Below are 18,053 nucleotides of genomic sequence, written 5' to 3' on the forward strand. Positions count from 1 at the left end.
GGCGTCGCTTGCTGGAAGCCCAGCTGCGGCCAATGAGCCCGGCTGGCCATGCTCCTGCACCCGTTTTGGTGATCGGCCCTGGTCTCGTGCCTCATATAGCAAAGCGAGCCGGCCCGGGGGGGGGGGGGGCAGCGGGCCAGGGAATCAATCGGTGCCTCAAGCCCCATGGCGCTGCTCATAGGAGCAAAGTGTAAAAGTTACGGAACTGGCGTCCGGGCCTGGGGACTGCTCACTCCTCTTCGCCATGCATAACATCCTAAGGGAGGGAAAACAATCACAAGTGTTTAAAAACCGAACCAGCCCCCAAGGACAGGCTTCGAATCCAAAGCTACACAAAGAATCGCTGTTGATTCTGGGGGATGGTCCTGTGTTTCCGTAAATGTGTTTCCTTGTAGCTGTTTCTACTCCAGGGGACTGTTAGTAGTGTTAAAATGCATGCTGTTTAGCTTATGCGTGAAGTAGTATTGTATTATATGCCTATAATAGAAGATAATGTAGGACTGATTTGCATATGTGGTCTAACTTGTCTTTTGTAATGCATCAAAATGTAATAAAGTTTAAAATACAGAGAAAGACTTTATTTCCTTGGAATTCCACTATTAGTTGCTCTGGTTTGTCTTTCGTAGGTTATATTGCCCTTTCTGTGCCGCCCCCCCCCTTCAGATTTGGGTGGTTTCTTGGCAGGTGCAAAGGCTCTTCTACTCCTTTTCAAAAACAGGTGCCTAATACACAGAGCTAGTGACAATTAACCAATGAGGCATCAGAGAGGAGAACATGAAAATTTATCTGTTTTACTAGACTCCTTTAGATGTAGAGTAAGTTAGTAATAAGCATTTGTCTTTCTTGTTTATATTTGTAGGCCCCAATCCTGCAAATCCTTGAACTCAGTGGGACTGTTCCCATGTAAAATTACTCATATGCAGGTTCAGGGTCCATGTGTGTATCTCAGTTTTTTTTTCTTAAAATTGATTGTTCTTTGACTAAAATTAATAAAATACTGACAAGAGATACTGTCTAGTTCTTCATCCCACCCCAGGAAGAGAAGGGATTTCTTGTTAGGCCGAGTTCATATTGATTATTTAGAGGTTTTTTTCTGATGTGCCTGTATATGACTATAAATAGCATGTGGCAAACTAGGGGTTAAATCCTTCAGTCTCTACTCAGCCAAAACTGTTAAGTAGTTTCATAGGGATTCTGTGAACTAGGTATTGCAAGAGTTGGGCCTAAAGTGGTAACCAAACAGTGTTTCCTGTTCCAATTTAGGAAGTGAAAATCTCGTTGAAGAAAATTTTTGGGATTAGAAAAATTCACTGTTGTGCCATTGGACACCAGATAAACTGGTTACAGTACAGTATTTGAATACAAATTGTTTGATTATGAAGACAGCTGTCATTTGTGTTTATCAGGTGTTAAGGGATGTAACGACATCAAACAACTACATGCAGAACTTTAAAAAAAAACCAACTTATTTTAGGCAAAACAGTATTTAAAGGAGTGACATTTAATACCAATTGCACAATTACTTCATTATTTAGTAGTAGAAACAAAATAGTCTATGTGGCTATTGTCAAGGCTTACAACTCTTACTTAAAAAATGGGGCAGGTTTAATTGTATCTGCTTGACATTTACAGGACAAAATAATGGCAGAGTAGTATCGTGTAATTGATGGGTGGTATTGCCAATCCCTCTCCCCTGCCTTTGGGGAAAACCCTTCTAGAAGCCCTCTTGCTGGCATTTTTGTCATTCTTACTCTCTTTTTCCATGCTCCTGTAAGTGCCTATGGTGAGAGTGCTGAAGACTTCTATTTATTTGTAGAACAAATACTGCAGGGGCAATGGAAGTGCAAGCCTTACACCACACTAACAATGCACTTTCACCAGTGGAAGAACATTAGTGTGCATGCCTATTCTATCCTTGGTCTCCATGTTGATACTACCAATTTGAATGGGGATTTTTAATATGTTCTCTGAGGGCCCCTCTTCCTGTTGTGGACTAAAAACTCCTTTGCAATAGGTATATTGCAAAGCCTGTCTGAGAAGACATCTGAGGAGGAGTGAGATTCATTTGAAGAGAAAGGGTAGAGTAGGAACTTTAATAATTTTGCTGACTGATGGCTGCTATGGGCTGATTTTGCCAGCTGCTCCACAGAGGCATAGGAGGCTTGGGAGCAACTTGCACTGGGAGCAACTTGCAGGATGGAACTTTGATTTGGTTATTTTCTTTGTAATTATTTTTGGATTGTGCTTTTAATTGTTGTTAAGATCACCTAGAGCCTGGATGGACATGCTTTTATTCTGCTGGTTTTGTTTTTCTTTAAAGTAAATAACCCTCTTTGAAACTTTTGTTTACTATTGATTTGGGCTGGATTTGAACTGGCAAACTAAATGCACTTCCAGATCCCACAAGCCATGATTCCCCCCAAATGTAGAGGCCTCTGATGGTTTAGTAGAAAACACTACAAAAAGATTACCAGAATCCTACAATGAGAAAGCAAACCAGTCCTTTTACCTAAAAAAATGAAAAACATTAATATTAGTACTGTAAAAACTTATCAAAGACTGTTCCTTTAACTAAAAATGATGAAAATGCCATGACCTGGACATAAAAATACTAGTGCTCAGAAATGACTAGAGTGTCTGATCAATAGAAGAGAAATGGCGACTTGTACAGAGATTCATATAATAGGAAATCAGAAGGTTACGAGTCTTTAGATGATCCAGGATGAAATATGAACAGTGTCCCAGCAGTTAAAGACCTGAACAATTTTTGGGGAGTAGGTACTAAAAACATTGTAAAGCACATAACTTCATTTTTTATAAAGTGTTAATGAATCATCTCAAATCTTTTCCGTCTCCATCCCAACCTAAAGCTCAGGTCAGAGCAAGGAGGAGAATATATGATACAGTATATTAGAATGATATACAAACAATATTTTTCTTTTTTGTGACATTTGAACAACTAAGTAATAAGTAGAGATGATCTGAGTTTTCCAACTAAATATTTTTCACTGGAAAATGCTTATTTGTCAAAACTGAAACTCTGGGAAAGGGTTGGCTTTGACAAATTTCCCAAACTGAATTTTTTATTTTAAAAAATGGTTTCAAATTGTCAAAATGTTCTGTTTCAACATTTTCTAAACAAAAAGTTTCATTTTTGGTTTGAAACAACTTTTTGTTTTGAAAATTTCTGTTAATTTATAATCTCCAAAAAGAAAGGTTAAAAAAGGTTGAAATAAAAATAATAAGTTTTGGAATGATCAAAAGGAAACATTTCATTTTACCTAATCCAAAAAAAAAAAATTCAGGTTCAGTTCATAAAAATATGAGATTTATAATTTGTCACAATTTGTGGCAGGATAAATTTCAAAATCTTTAAAACTTTCATGGGATGGGAAAACCATTTCCCACCTAGCTCTAGTAATAAGAGAGCCTACTTCACCTGTCCACCCCTACTGGCTGGCCACAGTGACTGTACAGTCTGTTAATTTCTAACCCAGGTTTTCACTGCAGTTAAAGCCTCAAATTAGCCTAACTCAAATGAGAGCAGCCACATTGTAAAATAACATTCAGATTGTAGTGATTGAATTGCCAGCTGAGTTGTGTTCACTTGAGCTCCATTGACTGGACAGCCAAATCAAGTTAAAAGAACTACCATGCTTGAGTTAATAGTTTTTGTGTGTGGATGGGATTTGATCTGAGGGCAACACTGAAGTTATAACTCAGGTTAACTCTGCAGGGAAGCCAAGTCCTTAGACTAGAGGCAGCCTGCCTTAGTACAAGTGATAGCTTCTTTTAGTGCTGGGTTTGATCACATCTAACAATGCTGGTGTCTGTGAATATGAGACCAAGAGTTTAACAAAACTTGTTTAGCCCTGGTTAAAATTATTTTAAAATATAGCTTATTATAAATTAAACTTTTTTTTTAAACGAAGTCCTGTTTTCTCTCCATAGACATTAAATAACCAATTACACTTCTTGAAATAGCAGTGATTTTTCCTGGTGTGCTTGGACTAAAATTTCCATCCTTAGCTGTTGTGCACTGTGCGGTATACTAGTTGGTTACCACACTCCCACCTTAGAGGATGCTGCATTTCATTGGTGCTTTGTGTATATGTGTGCATATGTATACATTATGCTGATACTCTCAAAACAATGTTTTATTTATTTGATATAGGTGTACTTTCTGTTCTCAGTTTGGTGGAATTATTGGCACTTTTACATTTCAACCTGCATGAACTCTGACACGGACTTGCAGCTGTATAAATAAATCAAACCTGGAGTCTAGAAAACATTTAGGCTATGTCTGGAGTAGAAAAACAGGAGTTTAAGGGTATGTCTACACTATGAAATTATGCCGATTTTATAGAAGTCGATCTTTAGAAAGTGATTTTATACAGTCGATCGTGTATGTCCCCACTAAGTGCATTAAGTCGGTGGAGTGCATCCTCAATACCATGGCTAGCTTCAACTCACGGAGCTGGGCACTGTGGATAGCTATCCGACAGTCCCCGCAGTCTCTGCTGCCCATTGGAATTCTGGGTTAAGCTCCCAATGCCTTATGGGGCAAAAACATTGTCGTGGGTGGTTTTGGGTACATGTCGTCAAGTCTTCCCTCCCTCCCTCCGTGAAAGCAACGGCAGACAATCATTTTGTGCCTTTTTTCCTGGGTTACCCGTGCAGATGCCATAGCAGGGCAAGCATGGAGCCCACTCAGCTCACCGCTGCTGTTGTGAGCATAGTAAACCCCTTGCGCATTATCCTGCAGTATGTGCAGAACCTGGCTAGGAGCCACCAGCACGAGGACGATTGTGAGGAGGACATGGACACAGACGTTCCTGAAAGCACAGGATGTGGCAATTGGGACATCATGGCAGCAGTGGGGCAGGTTGATACAGTGGAAGGCCGATTCTGGGCCCAGCACACAAGCACAGACTGGTGGGACCGCATAGTGTTGCAGGTATGGGATGATTCCCAGTGGCTGTGAAACTTTCACATGCAGAAGACCACTTTCCTGGAACTTTCTGAGTTGCTTTCCCCCACCCTGACGCGCAGGAATACCAAGATGAGAGCTGCCCTGACAGTTGAGAAGCGAGTGGCGATAGCCCTCTGGAAGCTTGCAATGCCTGACTGCTACCAGTTAGTCGGGAATCAATTTGGAGTGGGTAAATCTACTGTGGGGGCTACTATGATCCAAGTAGCCAAGGCAATCACTAACCTTCTGCTAGCAAGGGTAGTGACTCTGGGAAATGTGCAGGCCATAGTGGATGGCTGCTGCAATGGGGTTCCCTAACTGTGGTGGGGCAATAGACGGGATGCATATCCATATCTTGGCACTGGACCATCTTGCCAACCAGTACATAAACTGCAAGGGGTATTTCTCAATGGTGCTGCAGGCACTGGCAGATCACAAGGGACGTTTCACCAACATTAATGTGGGATGGCCGGGAAAGGTGCATGACGCTCGTATCTTTAGGAACTCCAGGCTGTTCGAACAGCTGCAAGAAAGGACTTACTTCCCAGGCCAGAAAATTACTGTTGGGGATGTTGAAATGCCATCCAAAATCTGAGAGGATGAGGTGTGGAGCATGCTTTTAGAAGTCTTAAAAGAGCAACACTCTGATGCGGAAACTACAGAACCAAACCACCAAAAAAGAAAATCAACCTTCTGCTAGTGGCATCTGCCTCAGATGATTAAAATGAACATGTGTCAGTCTGCACTGCTTTGGATCGTTATCAAGCAGAACCCGTCATCAGCATGGAAGCATGTATTCTGGAATGGTGGTTGAAGCATGAAGGGACATATGAATCTTTATCGTATCTGGCACGTAAATCTCTTGCAACGCCTGCTACAACAGTGCCATGCAAATACCTGTTCTCACTTTCAGGTGACATTGTAAACAAGAAGCAGGCAGCATTATCTCCTGCAAATTGTAACCAACCTTATTCTGTCTGAGTGATTGGCTGACCAAGAAGTAGGACTGAGTGGACTTGTAGGCTCTAAAGTTTTACATTGTTTTATTTTTGAATGCAGTTTTTTTGGTACATAATTCTACATTTGTAAGTTCAACTTTCATGATAAAGAGATTGCACTACAGTACTTATATAAGGTGAACTGAAAAATACAAATATTTGCACTGTAAAAAAAAGGTCATAAAAACTAAAGTGAGCACTGCACACTTTGTATTCTGTATTGTAATTTAAATTAATGTATTTGAAAATGTAGTAAACATCCAAAAATATTTAAAATAAATGGTATTTTATTAATGCGATTAATCACAATTAATTTTTTTAATTGCTTGACAGCCCTAATACAAACCTTACTTCACTGTACATTTTTGTGAATAAATACATCAGATTCCTTGCCTTGCTTTTTTGATGCTATGACATGTAAAAAAAAACATTTGTTGACATAAAGATGTCAGCAGAAGGTACATAATTGAAATTAAGAATTCTGAAATCTGTTGCACAGTGTGTGTTCATACTTTTTTTAGGAAATTATTAAGTTGAGCCAATTTTCCTCTTTTCAGCTCTTTAATACTCCAAACAAAAGCTTCCGTTCTGCTCTGTCCCTTTCACATATTTGTTGCATGTCCAAAATCACACAGCTAAATTTGGGGGAAAATATCAAAACAAATTATAAACGTTTAGGAGGAGGGACTGTCTTTTTATTAAGTATGTATGCTGCCTAGCTCAATAGGCATTAATGAAATAAAATTAATTTGTTTCAATCGTTTGTGTTCACATATACTGTGACATTTGGAACCGCATCACTGTCAGCTTTCACATACAAACACATTTAAAGAGCATTTAGAGGAAGAGCACATTAATTTAGGCTTCGGTTGGCTTGTATCCTACTTACAGTGATCAGAACCACACTAAAACATGGTTGTTGATATGGGTGTAACTAGCAGGGTGTCAGTCAGTGTGGACAGGGATTCTTTTTCTCCTGAAAATTGTGCTAGTGAATTTTGTCAAAGACTAACTTTTTAGCAGCGTACCACTGCGTGTGACTGTTAGTATAAAACAAAACCCAACCACACTGCAGTGATCTGGGAGAAGTGGTTAGAACTTTGATAAAAACTATGTATCAACATAAGTGTAACTAGTACAGTTCTGTTCCAAGTGTGGACCAGGCTATATTATAAAAGAAGCTGCTGTGGTGGAGGGCCTGGTTTCACATTAATTCCCAATATGGTTAAAACACTATTTGGCCTTGTAGATGGGATCAGATGATGCTGACAGAGACTGGGGCTTTATCAAACTGTAGAATGGATTTAGTAATAATTTTATTCACTTCACTACAACCAAAAGCTTGTTCTAAAAACAGCTTCTTTGGTTAGTTTTAGGACTGCATCTTCCTCCCCAGTTTTGTTCACTTCAGTAGGCTCCAAAACTGATCTACAAAGATCTTAATTATGTCATCTGACTTAAGCATTCAAGGTCAGCATCTGTATTAGAGTATTCATGTAAATCAGCCAAGGACATAAGTCTCACCAAGTTCAGCTGAAAAGTCCTCCAAGATAAGAGTGTGATTTCCTTGATGTCAGCTGCAAAACCAACTTTTCAGTTACAACTGACAAAGTTGTTACCTCCAGCCTGGTACTATGCAACATAAACACCATCCAAAACACCAAGATCTTTTGTGGACTTTCTCACATTTGCTGTGCCACCATCAGTTTGCATGAAGATTTTATGCACCATGATCTTTCTATAATGGAGCTTTAAATTGTGAATGACCCCTTCAGTTGTAGTCTGGTGTAGAGAAATTGTACAGGGCAGCAGAAAGTTCAGTTTCACATTTGTAAATTCCGGTATAGGATGGGCTGAACAATTGAGAATCACTGCAATTTTCCCTTTGTTTTCCCCTCATCTCTTGGTCAATGTTCATAAGCCATTCAGTGACTCTGATGACAATCATTTATGCATTCCTGTTTGCTTTATAGATCGTAGACAGGGAGGGGACACCAGGAAAACAACATGGCATTTTCCTTTTTTCAATCACAAGAATTTTCATTTTATCTTTGCCTGTTTGGCTTTCACACACAAGAACAGTGACTCTTTCCTTTGCTATTTTGCTGCTAATTATGACTTTTTAAAGACCAGAATTTCCTCTGGGATTGCTGTAAAGTAAATCAGCAATAAATGTCCTCCAAAGAGAATTTGGCCAAGACTGAAGGTAGGACATCTGTTGTCCAGTGCTTGAGTTCAGATACCAGTATCTCTCTCACCGTGGCTCCATTTAAATACAATGTTAGTTCATGCTTTCTGCCAGTAAAGCCACCTGTTGACTGGTTCAAAATTTTCAAGTCCCATTTCTGTTCCAATGTTTTATGCTTTTCTGATCAGTAACTCGCCTGTAATTGATGTGTTCTGATGATGTGAATGAACAAACCAGCGCAGAATTGCCTCCTCTACCCCGTTCTTTTTCCCCACCCATTGCCATTTTTGATTGTAGTTTGAACTATTGTGCTACTCGTTTAGGATTTCTCTCTTTCTCTTTAAGATCTTACACACAGTTGAGACTGAAAATTGCAAGGAAACATCTTTTTGTCTGTTAGCTGGATTTGCCATCTGGACCTTGTCTGCAAGAGTCAAGTTGTGGGTCTTTAGTTTCTGGCTCTCCTTGGCTCTTGCTAGATAAGTCCTTTAGATAGAGTTGTCAAACAAAAAATAACCCTATACCTCTACTGTGTTACTTGAAGCATGATGCCAGTAGATTTTAAATTGGCATTAAATGGGAAAATATTTAATGTCAGTTGAAATTGAACAGGCATATTTATGTTCAGTTGATACAAAAAGTGTTGGTTCGAATAAGTGGATTTTCCTATTAATGAAGTGACATTAGAAGAATTTGATCACATACTAACGTTTTCATTTTTCTGGATTAGTTATTCAAATCCAATAACTCTGTCCAAGAATGCAGCAAACTTTTCTGGCTGTCCAGGAGGAAAGGGTTTCAGTGTTGACAAATTGATTGACTTCAATGACTCCAAAAGCGTGCTATAAAAACAAAGCAAAACCAAAGGCAACATGAACGATTAAATACTTCACATGGGGGTATTTTGTCTTTCACTATTTTTTCTAATCCTACCTTAAAGCATGCATGCACATGAGTCCCTTTGGCATTAGATTAGGAACAAGAACACACATTAGAGGGAAAAGAGACACCATAGGTGGAAAGAGAATTAGCAAAATGAAAATGATACTATTTCAGCAATACTCCTGGGGGAATTCTGTGCCGTGTGGGGGGAGCAGAATTCATACCCTCCGCAGATTTATTGACTCCCCCGCAGAAAAATGGGGGAGCAAAGAAATCTGCGGGGAACACATGCCCCTTCTGCAGCAGCCCGGGCGCATCCGCTGGGAACAGCCGGCAGCAGAGAGCAGATCACCATGGGAGGTTGAGGGGAGGGAAGGGAGGCTGGATATGCGTGTGTGTGTGTGTGTATGTGTGTGTCCGTGGAAAGAGAGTAAGGTGGTGCAAATGAGTGAGAGAGACTCACTCTGTCCCTCTCATCGCTATTGCTGCATCCTGGGCTTGGACTGGCATAGGGCAGTGTGAAGCAAGCTCCGTCCCTGAGGCAGAGCAGAAATGTATCAACTAAACAGGCAGGCTGCTAATGTTTCCATTGTCTTTTACCTTGTCAGAGTGATGTAAAGGAGCCTTATTGTAAATGACAGTAACGGACTCCTCAGCTAGGAAGGTCTATGGGCTTTCTCCCTTTTTTTCCTATGCCAGAGAGGCACAATGGGGTTAGATTACAGCTCAGGATCTACTTTACTTATCCATTTAAAATAAATGCAGAACAATGATTAGCAAACTGTATGACTCTCATGTGTGAAAGTCTGAGCAATTTAAAGTGGCAGTCTACTTTACAGAACACCAAAATAAAAGTAATGTAAATGAAAATCCAGGATTATAACTGGCATGCAGGGTCTTGGCTACCAAGTAGTTGTGACTGAACTTTCATGTGTTTAGGAAATGCTGAACAGTTATTGTGATTTTTTTTTCCTGTATGGTAGTTTAAATAAATTACCAAAATAAATGAAACTGGTGTGTTTATATTGCATTATTTTGACAAATAAAATATGCAGAATTTTGGATTTTTTTTGTTGCCGAATTCCCCCAGGAGTAACATGACCAATGATTTTTCCTTTCAATGTGGACCCAGATTCAAAGTGGGTTAGGTGCTGTCCCAGGTCAAAAGCCACCGTACACTCCCTTTTTTGTCTGCCCTTCAGATCCCTTCTCAAAATTCTTCTTCCACTAAACATTTGGTTATTTATGTCTCATGAAGTACTTTTAAATTTACCAAAACATAAGAAATTACTATGATAACCCAAAGTTCCCAAACATGAATCATAAAACATGCAACATGTATCCTAAAGCCTTCCCACTCTCCCTTCTTAATTTTTCCTGAATGATTTTCACTTCTGAAGGACAATAATATTCATTGTGTTATCTGTGTATATATTAAGTTTAAGATCCTTGAGGGAGGGACTTCATCTTATTTTATTCATTAATAGTACCATGCACTATATAAGTAATAAGATTACTTAAATTTAAGACACTTGTGAATGCATTTCACATTATCCAATCTGTATCCTCTTTTTACCTTCCTAAGATCTCCTGACTACAGACAGCCATATAGAGTCTTGACCAGGTGTTAGAATTAAGTTGACAGCAGGAGCAATCAGTGTGCAAGACAAGAGAGCTTGTGTCAGATCTAAATGGTTATTCAACAACTCTCTTTCTGGGTAGGATAGTGGTTGATCAACCCAAACCTCTGATGTTGTTTTAAGGCTGTATTCAACATGAAGACCTAAATAAGTTCAAATAGAAGCTTCTGAAGAGACAGGGCCTTTTATTAAATTTACCTTACAAGGTACGTTACTTAGATCTATTGGCCAGTACTGCTTTCTACCAACTTCAGAGGTTTGGATTTGTTTGGGGTTTTTTTTTCTGAACAGTTTGAATAACTATAACTCAAACCCCTTCACTTTTGCTCTGTTTAGAGTGTTTGTCATTTAATCGGAATCAGTAGTGCCCTTAAAAATGATAACCTTGGAACCAGATTTTCAACCGTTTGGTGAAAGTAGCACCAAGCGTAACTCTAGTAGTAATCTACCTTGGGAAAAATATGTAGCAGTGGTAGACTAGCTCTGGAGGGAGCTATGCCCAATCTAGTCATTGTCTGTTTGAGGAAGAGTTACTGATTTTTGCCTTTGATGTACAGTTGCAGAGAAGAGATCCCTCCCACCCCCCAATAAATCTATGTGTTGTGACACTGTAAAATAAAACTGTGAAAACTATGTCTAGCACAATGGGGTCCTGGGCCACGACTAGGGCTCCTATGCACTACCTTAATACTATTAATAATAATACTCGTTCAGTCAGGATGGCTGCTGTCAATTTCTTCTAAGGGAACAAAGTGAGAACAATTGGCTGTACCCTTAGGAGGAGACACAAATGATATGAAAATATGTGCCATACCTACAAGTACAGTAAAAGAGGTGTCCATCTCTGTATAGTTGCCTGGCTAATTCTAGCTGATGATTGTTCATCAACTTTTCATTTACCACCACCAAGAGTGGTTTTCCTTTTTCCAGTGTCTCCAAACAAGTGCCTGCACCTACAGAAGAAATCAGTAACATGAACAGTATTTGCACATATGCATCCAAGTTTCACCTTACACTCTTGCAGTAAAACATAATTAACCCTGAAGTATTTACTCAGGTCATACTCCCATTATGCTGTATGATTCCACTGTCATTTGGTTTGAATGAGAGTTTTAACTAAAATTTTACAAATTTTTAACTGGGAGACTGTCACGGATCCCTAGAATTGGTGCTCTGCCTCTAGCTTTGGAAAACTCTCTAGGAGGAACACCTTCAGCATGCCAGTCCCCCCAAGGGGTCTCACTCTTCCCGCACAGGGTGGGCCTTGTGGCCTCACCACCTCCTTAGACACGACCTCTGGGGCTCCAGCACTCCCGTTTCACACTGTGAGCTCTGTTCAGTGAGTCCAACTGAGCTAGAGTCCTGGTGGGGACTTGTCCACTCTTCGGGAATTAATGCACCTCATCAAGCATTTGCAGACATACTCCAACTGCATTGTCAAAACATTAGGGTTTATTAGTCAACTGGAACACAGCATCGGACGTTTTTAGGTCAGCATAGAGAAATGAAGCTTAAACCATGGCACACACCATTCTAGTGAACTCAGAGTCCAGCCAAGCTGTAGTGACCCACAGGGTTCAAGCTCTCTCTCTCTCTCTAACCTCCTTAGTCAGTTCCCAGCTAAGAGATGTCTCCTTTCAGCCATCAATTCTTATCCCCCACCTCACAGCTTTCCCATCCTTTGTCCTTGAGCTGATATGTTGCTGAGCTACCCTGCAGAGGTGGGGAAATCTCTCTCCTTCTGGGTCATTGGCTGTTAGTTGTCACTATCCCGGTGATTGGATTTGCCACTATCTTCTCAAATTCTCCATTGACATGGGGTCAGCCTCTGCCAGTCCTTTTCCAATGCCCCACTGAAGCTCAGACAGCCAGGTGATATTCATACCGATGACCGTTAGCCTGCCCTGAGAGCAAAGAGCCCTTTTCCACCCCTTGGGTAACAATGCAGCATATAGGGGAAACCGAGGCACGCACCGGTGTCATGAAACTATTACAGACAATCCCCACTTCATCACAGTGACAAAGCTAAAAGCTCTAAAACTTGGCAGTGGCCCCTCAGGCTGTGTCAGTTTTCCTGACCCCTGCCCCAGAGCAAACCCAGCACCTCAGCTCACCAGAGTGGCCCCGCTCTGGCCCAAAGCAGGCAGCCTCTCCGCAGCAGAGAGCAGAGCTCGCCTCCCTGACCCCGCGCACCTGCCTCCGCCAGACGCTCAAACGCCCCCCACGGAGCCGCCTTACCTGCGTGGCTGATCACCAGATCCGCTCTCTCAAGCTCCTCAGCCAGCGACTCCTTGAACCGGAACACCTCCAGTGTAAACGCCGCCGTGCGGAACGGGGCCGGGGCCGCCGCCCCTCTGCCAACCTGCAGGACGAGTCGGCCGTAGCCGAGGCTCCGCAAGACCTACAGCGAGACGGGGGGGGGGGAGGTTACATCGCCCTGGGCTCTGCGCCTCCTGGCCCGGGGACGAGGCGGGCTGGGTTGGGCCGGCCCGGGGGCCAGCACCGCGCCGAGCCGGCGCCGGGTGAGGGGAACGCTCCGGGACCCAGCAGACACACACCCCCCCCCGGGCAGGGAGCAGCCAGGCCGGCTGGGGCCTGCGGCGCGAGCCGGGAGCCGCGGCAGGCCCAGGGTCGCACTAGGCCCCGCCGCCTGCGGGAAGGGCGCCTCGGCCTCACCTGGAGAGTCTCCGGGGCGGTCACCGCGGCGATCAGCTCCTCGAAGCTGGTCGTCCCCACGGTGACAAAGGCCGATTTCATGGCCGGCTCCCGGCCGCTTCGCCTGAGCCGGTCCGGGGGCGGCCAAGCGGCGTCTCTCCCGGAAAGCCGGGCTGCGAGCGGCCGCTAGGGGGCGCCCTCGGTTCAGCAAAGCCGGGCCTGACCCGAGCAAGGGACCTGCAGGCGGCGAGTCCCACACAGGGCAAGCCCCGGGCCAGCTCCCCCAGGGACCAGTGTCACCCCAGTGACTAGGATGACAGGATGTCCCGATTTTATAGGGACAGTTCCGATTTTTGGGTCTTTTTCTTATATAGGCTCCTATTACCCCCCACCCGCATCCCAATTTTTCACACTTGCTGTCTGGTCACCCTACCAGTGACGCCCGGTGACAAATGGTCATGGTCCATCACACACGTTACCCACAAACAGACGCATGCACATGGCCCCCAGTGTAACCCCTGCCCATCACATGTAAACCCTGACATAAAGGTAAGCAAAGCCATACTCAGCGTGCCCTCAGAGCCAGGTGTTCCTTTACTGCTAAGCACAGAGTTGCTATTTGGTGGTGGTTTCACCCAGCAATGTTGAGATTAGCTAGATATGCTTTTCCCAAGAGACAGGAGCTAGGCTGGGGACTGGAGAAGGGACAAGGAAGGTTGCATGCAATGAGCTAAGTTTACACCTAGTTTGCTATTTTAATTTTAATTAATTATTTTTATCACAAGAATTCCTGACCAACTGTGGCATCTAGACACACTCTACATAGCTTAGATAAAAAGCAGATATTTCTTCTGTGCTGTGCTCCCCTGCCCTCAATGTCAATGAAACAAACCACCCTGGAAAGACCTGAAATGGGGAATACCCAATCATTCCCAAACAAAGCTGTGGTTAGTGGAGACCTGGGCAAAGACTTGTCTCTTCCTATGTGCTTTAAGGGCCCAACTACACTCTTATACATGGTTTTACATTTATATAGGTAACTCTTACTTTTCAAAGATTTTAGCAAACATTCAAAAAGTTCACAAAATCAGTATTTCTGATTAATTTCACTGTGCAGAAATGGGAGACAGAAACAAAGTCCAGACAACTCAAATTTGGATAATTAGCCTTCAGATAATCATGGTTTATTTGTAGGTGTTACTGCAGCACCTATCCCTGTGACATCTGGCACAAATAACTATAAAACCTACTCCTTTGACAGGGTTAAAATGCAGTTCATTTTTCAACTTTTGTTGTCCCTGCAGAGTTAACTCAGGCTCTTAATCAGCTGTTGCCCATAATCTCACCCTCAAGTCCCCCCCCCTTCAAAATACTCTGACCTGAGTTTAGTGATGCTTTAAACCCAGTTTAGCTGGGTGTTAGAGCTCAGGTGCCACTTTTACTTGGCCTGGTAACCCTCCCAGTTTATAGTGCAGAAGTACTGTACTTCATGTTCCCCGCCCCATTGCCTAGAAGGACAGACAAGTTTTTCCACAATTTACTGGGAAGAGCAGTACCAAGAACCATGGGATATGTCCCCCAAACGCCTAAGGACCCAGGGGTGAGTGCAGCACCAGTGAGGACACATTAGCTCAGGTATGTCTGACTTTGCTGTGTGGCTGCTCACATTTGAGTATGTCTACATGGATGTTGAGCTGGGGGTGTGATTCCTAGCTTAAGGAGACATACTTGGGCTAGCTCTTAGTGAACTCCAAGTGTAGTGTGCTAAAAACAGAATGTAGCCATGGCAACGTGAGCGGCGGGATGAGCTAACCACCACAAGTACATACCTGGTTTCTCTGACAGGCATGTACTCTGTGTGGTTAGCCCTTCATGCTGCCATAACTACACTCTCTTTAGTGCATTAGCTTGATCAGAGCTAGCATAAATATGTGTCCTCAAGCTGGGAATCACCCTCCAGCTCGAAGTGTAGACACCCTTTAATTCTATTGCTCCTGCTCCCACTGGAACTTGCTACTATCTACTTCTTGATTACTTTGTTTCTTTTAATTTCCTTCCTGTTTTTTTTCCTCTGGAGGTCCCATCTGATACCTGTCTCCAGTTGTCTCTCTTCAGAGCAAACCACCTATTCTCTGTGGAGGAGCTAAACTACCTCACTAGTGCAATGTTTCTAAAGGAAAATGCTAACCAAACACATAGTTCATTCAGATGTCATTCTCCTCCACCATCCAATCAGAAACTTGGGGGTGGAACTGTATACTAAAATAATAGTAATATTATATTTGCATGTATACGTAGGAAAGGAAGAGCTTTTAATAGATACATTCTGGTGAGCATCGATTTCTCAAAACCAGGTGAATTCCTCCCTTCTCTGTCAGTGGATGAAAGAGTTTGGTGCAGTGACAGTTGTAAGAGCCCACGGGAACAAACCAACACCAGAAAAGGTTCTTAGTGGAGCAGTTTCTGAGACTTGTTGTGTATGAAGAAAATCCAGAGTATCTAGAAGAGTAAGATAATGCATATTAGAAGTGTCGTTTTAGTAGAGATATGAAAGTAAAATAAGTAAGTTAAGTACAGATAAGAAAATAAGCAGAATGACCATGGTTTCCCTTCAGTAGCATTCACTGTCTTCCTTGACACCTTCTCAGAGCAGTGGGTCCTGTCCACAGGTCTCTGCTATCTGTTCTCTTCTGGTACCCTTTGAGTGAACCCGCAACTTCAGCCCTTTATATTTGTCCTAAGGCATTTACAATATGGCCAACCCTGTTAAAAAATAATGAGTCAAGCTCCCCAAAATCATGATATTGACTTAAAAATCACAGGTTTTTTTAATCATACATTTTTGTTTTCTTTTTCTTTGTGTAATGATTTTTGAGCCTTCAAAGTGTTCTTGGGCCACTTTTTCAAGCTCTTCTCTTCAAAATAAATAAAATTACTTCATTTTAAAATGAAAGCTGAGATTCTTTTGCAATGTCTTATTCCAGTAGCTGGGGCTTTAAGAAAAACACCAAATATTGTGAGACTTGCACTAAAACCACAAGAATTGGCAACAATCCCTTTAGCTGACCTCTGTCTTTCTGGCCCCTCCTTTTTTCTTTTCTTTCCTTTTTTTATTTTTTGTAACAGCCATTATTGTTCCTCTGGGGCTTCACCCACTACCTGAAGGTCAAATAAAGCAAAGCCTTTCACCAATACCAAAACAGCACACACTTAAAACTATCATGATATGGGAGACAGAAGGAAAAGAGACAAATGTGGTTTCAATTCTTGGGTTTATATTTTATTTAGAATCCTGTAAGCATAAATAACTCTGGCTCCGTATGTGGTCTTGCAGATAGAGAGCATTAACTAAAAATAAATCCCAGAAATTATGCATGTTCTCCTGGAAATTAGTGTCTGGTAACCCTTTGTTGACCTCAAAAATATACTGTGCACAAAGGAGACATAAAAGATTTTAAATGCTTCAGGTTATAAAAGGCAGACCTTTCCGGAGAGCCAAGAATGCACGTTACCTTGACATGTAACTCTGCGAAGAGCTTAAAAATTAACAGCAATGAGACAGAAAGCATTGCCTAGTGGAGTGAGCACCAGGCTAGGATCCATTGTGCTCCTGAGTTTTAATCTTGCCTTTATCACTGGCAGGCTATTGCATCTTGGGCAAACTATTTACCTTTTCTGTGTCTTCCCCTGAAAAATGGGATTACTTCTACTTACCTATGTATGCTTGCAGGGGGGCGAGGGGGAGGAAGAGAGGTGTGAGGATTAACAAATCAAAGGGAAATTAAATAATTTTAAAAGGAAAAATAACTGTACAAGGGTTTTTCTGCTCTCACCCCTCTGGCCCCGGCTGATGTTTAGAAGGGCCCCTTGGAAGGTTTGTGATTATCATCACCAGACATGGTCAGAGTTACACATCTGCTTTTCTGTCTAAGCACTTTCCTGCCTTCAGTTTCAGCTTTGCCTCTGCTTTTTTACCATCCTCTTGCAAGGCCTGTGGAAAAGCATACCTCCTGCTGGCCTCATAGAATACAATCCTATGAGAACCAAGAAGTGGGATTAGAGAGGTGTTGGGATGGGAGATGAGTCCACATGACAGACTTTTTCTTACAAAGTGACCCGCAGTACAAACCAGCAGGCAAACTTGTGCGCAACTGTGCTTTGCATTGTCACAAGGTGACAGCTTGACTGGCCCTTTTCCCACCTGTGACTCGTCTGCCTCCTCAGGTGCAGGAAATTAGAGTAGCTCTATGACTGGGAGGTCATATGGGTAAATTAGTTCAGGCCTGGTAATAAAAGGGAAGCTTCCAGAAAGGGAGCTGAGGCCTGTTTTGCTTTATAGAGTTGAAAGGGGCTAGCTTTGATGGAGCTGTGTAAAGGCTGCAGCTGGCCTGAATGATCAGTACAGAGCCCAAAAGGAGAGCTGTGGCATTTCTGACTTAAGAAGGGAAAAACCTATGTGAGTTAAGAGTGCAGCAGATCATAGGAGGAGGGCTATAGGATCCTGGGAACAAGGGCTGGACTGGAGGAGTGAAGGAGTGGTTTGATTTGCTGTTAGAGACTTAATAAATAAAACCTTACAAAGCAGAAATCTTAGTTTACAGTATTCTTGTCTGTGGGTGACTTCTTACAAGGGCCCCAGATAGAGCTAAAGCCAGTATCAGCAGGGCCATGTTGTGCCACAAGGGGGTGCTCTGAGAGGACTATCTTACACATATGGT

At 42.4% G+C, this 18,053-nt stretch overlaps 1 protein-coding gene across 4 annotated transcripts; it reads right to left on the minus strand.

Annotated features, from left to right (window-relative positions):
• Positions 1-5,991: 5,991 nt before the first annotated feature.
• On the minus strand, positions 5,992-13,599 carry LOC112059807 (UDP-N-acetylglucosamine transferase subunit ALG13 homolog). 4 transcript variants are annotated; one of them, XR_010590429.1, is made up of 5 exons: positions 13,357-13,599; positions 12,919-13,081; positions 11,499-11,633; positions 8,868-9,000; positions 5,992-6,605 (listed from the first exon to the last, which is right to left on the minus strand). XR_010590429.1 is itself a non-coding variant. In XM_065557264.1 (5 exons), the coding sequence occupies exons 1-4, from the start codon at positions 13,435-13,437 to the stop codon at positions 8,889-8,891; spliced, it is 495 nt and encodes a 164-aa protein (XP_065413336.1). In that variant the 5' UTR covers positions 13,438-13,524; the 3' UTR covers positions 5,992-6,605; positions 8,868-8,888. The 4 variants fall into 4 exon arrangements, 3 of the variants coding, with proteins under 3 accessions (XP_065413336.1, XP_065413335.1, XP_065413337.1); XM_065557264.1 differs by having other exon boundaries at positions 11,495-11,633; positions 13,357-13,524; XM_065557263.1 differs by having other exon boundaries at positions 5,992-9,000; positions 11,495-11,633; positions 13,357-13,565.
• Positions 13,600-18,053: the final 4,454 nt, after the last annotated feature.

Source organism: Chrysemys picta, chromosome 9 (genome assembly GCF_011386835.1).
Source record: "Chrysemys picta bellii isolate R12L10 chromosome 9, ASM1138683v2, whole genome shotgun sequence".
Taxonomy (NCBI): Eukaryota; Metazoa; Chordata; order Testudines; family Emydidae; genus Chrysemys; species Chrysemys picta.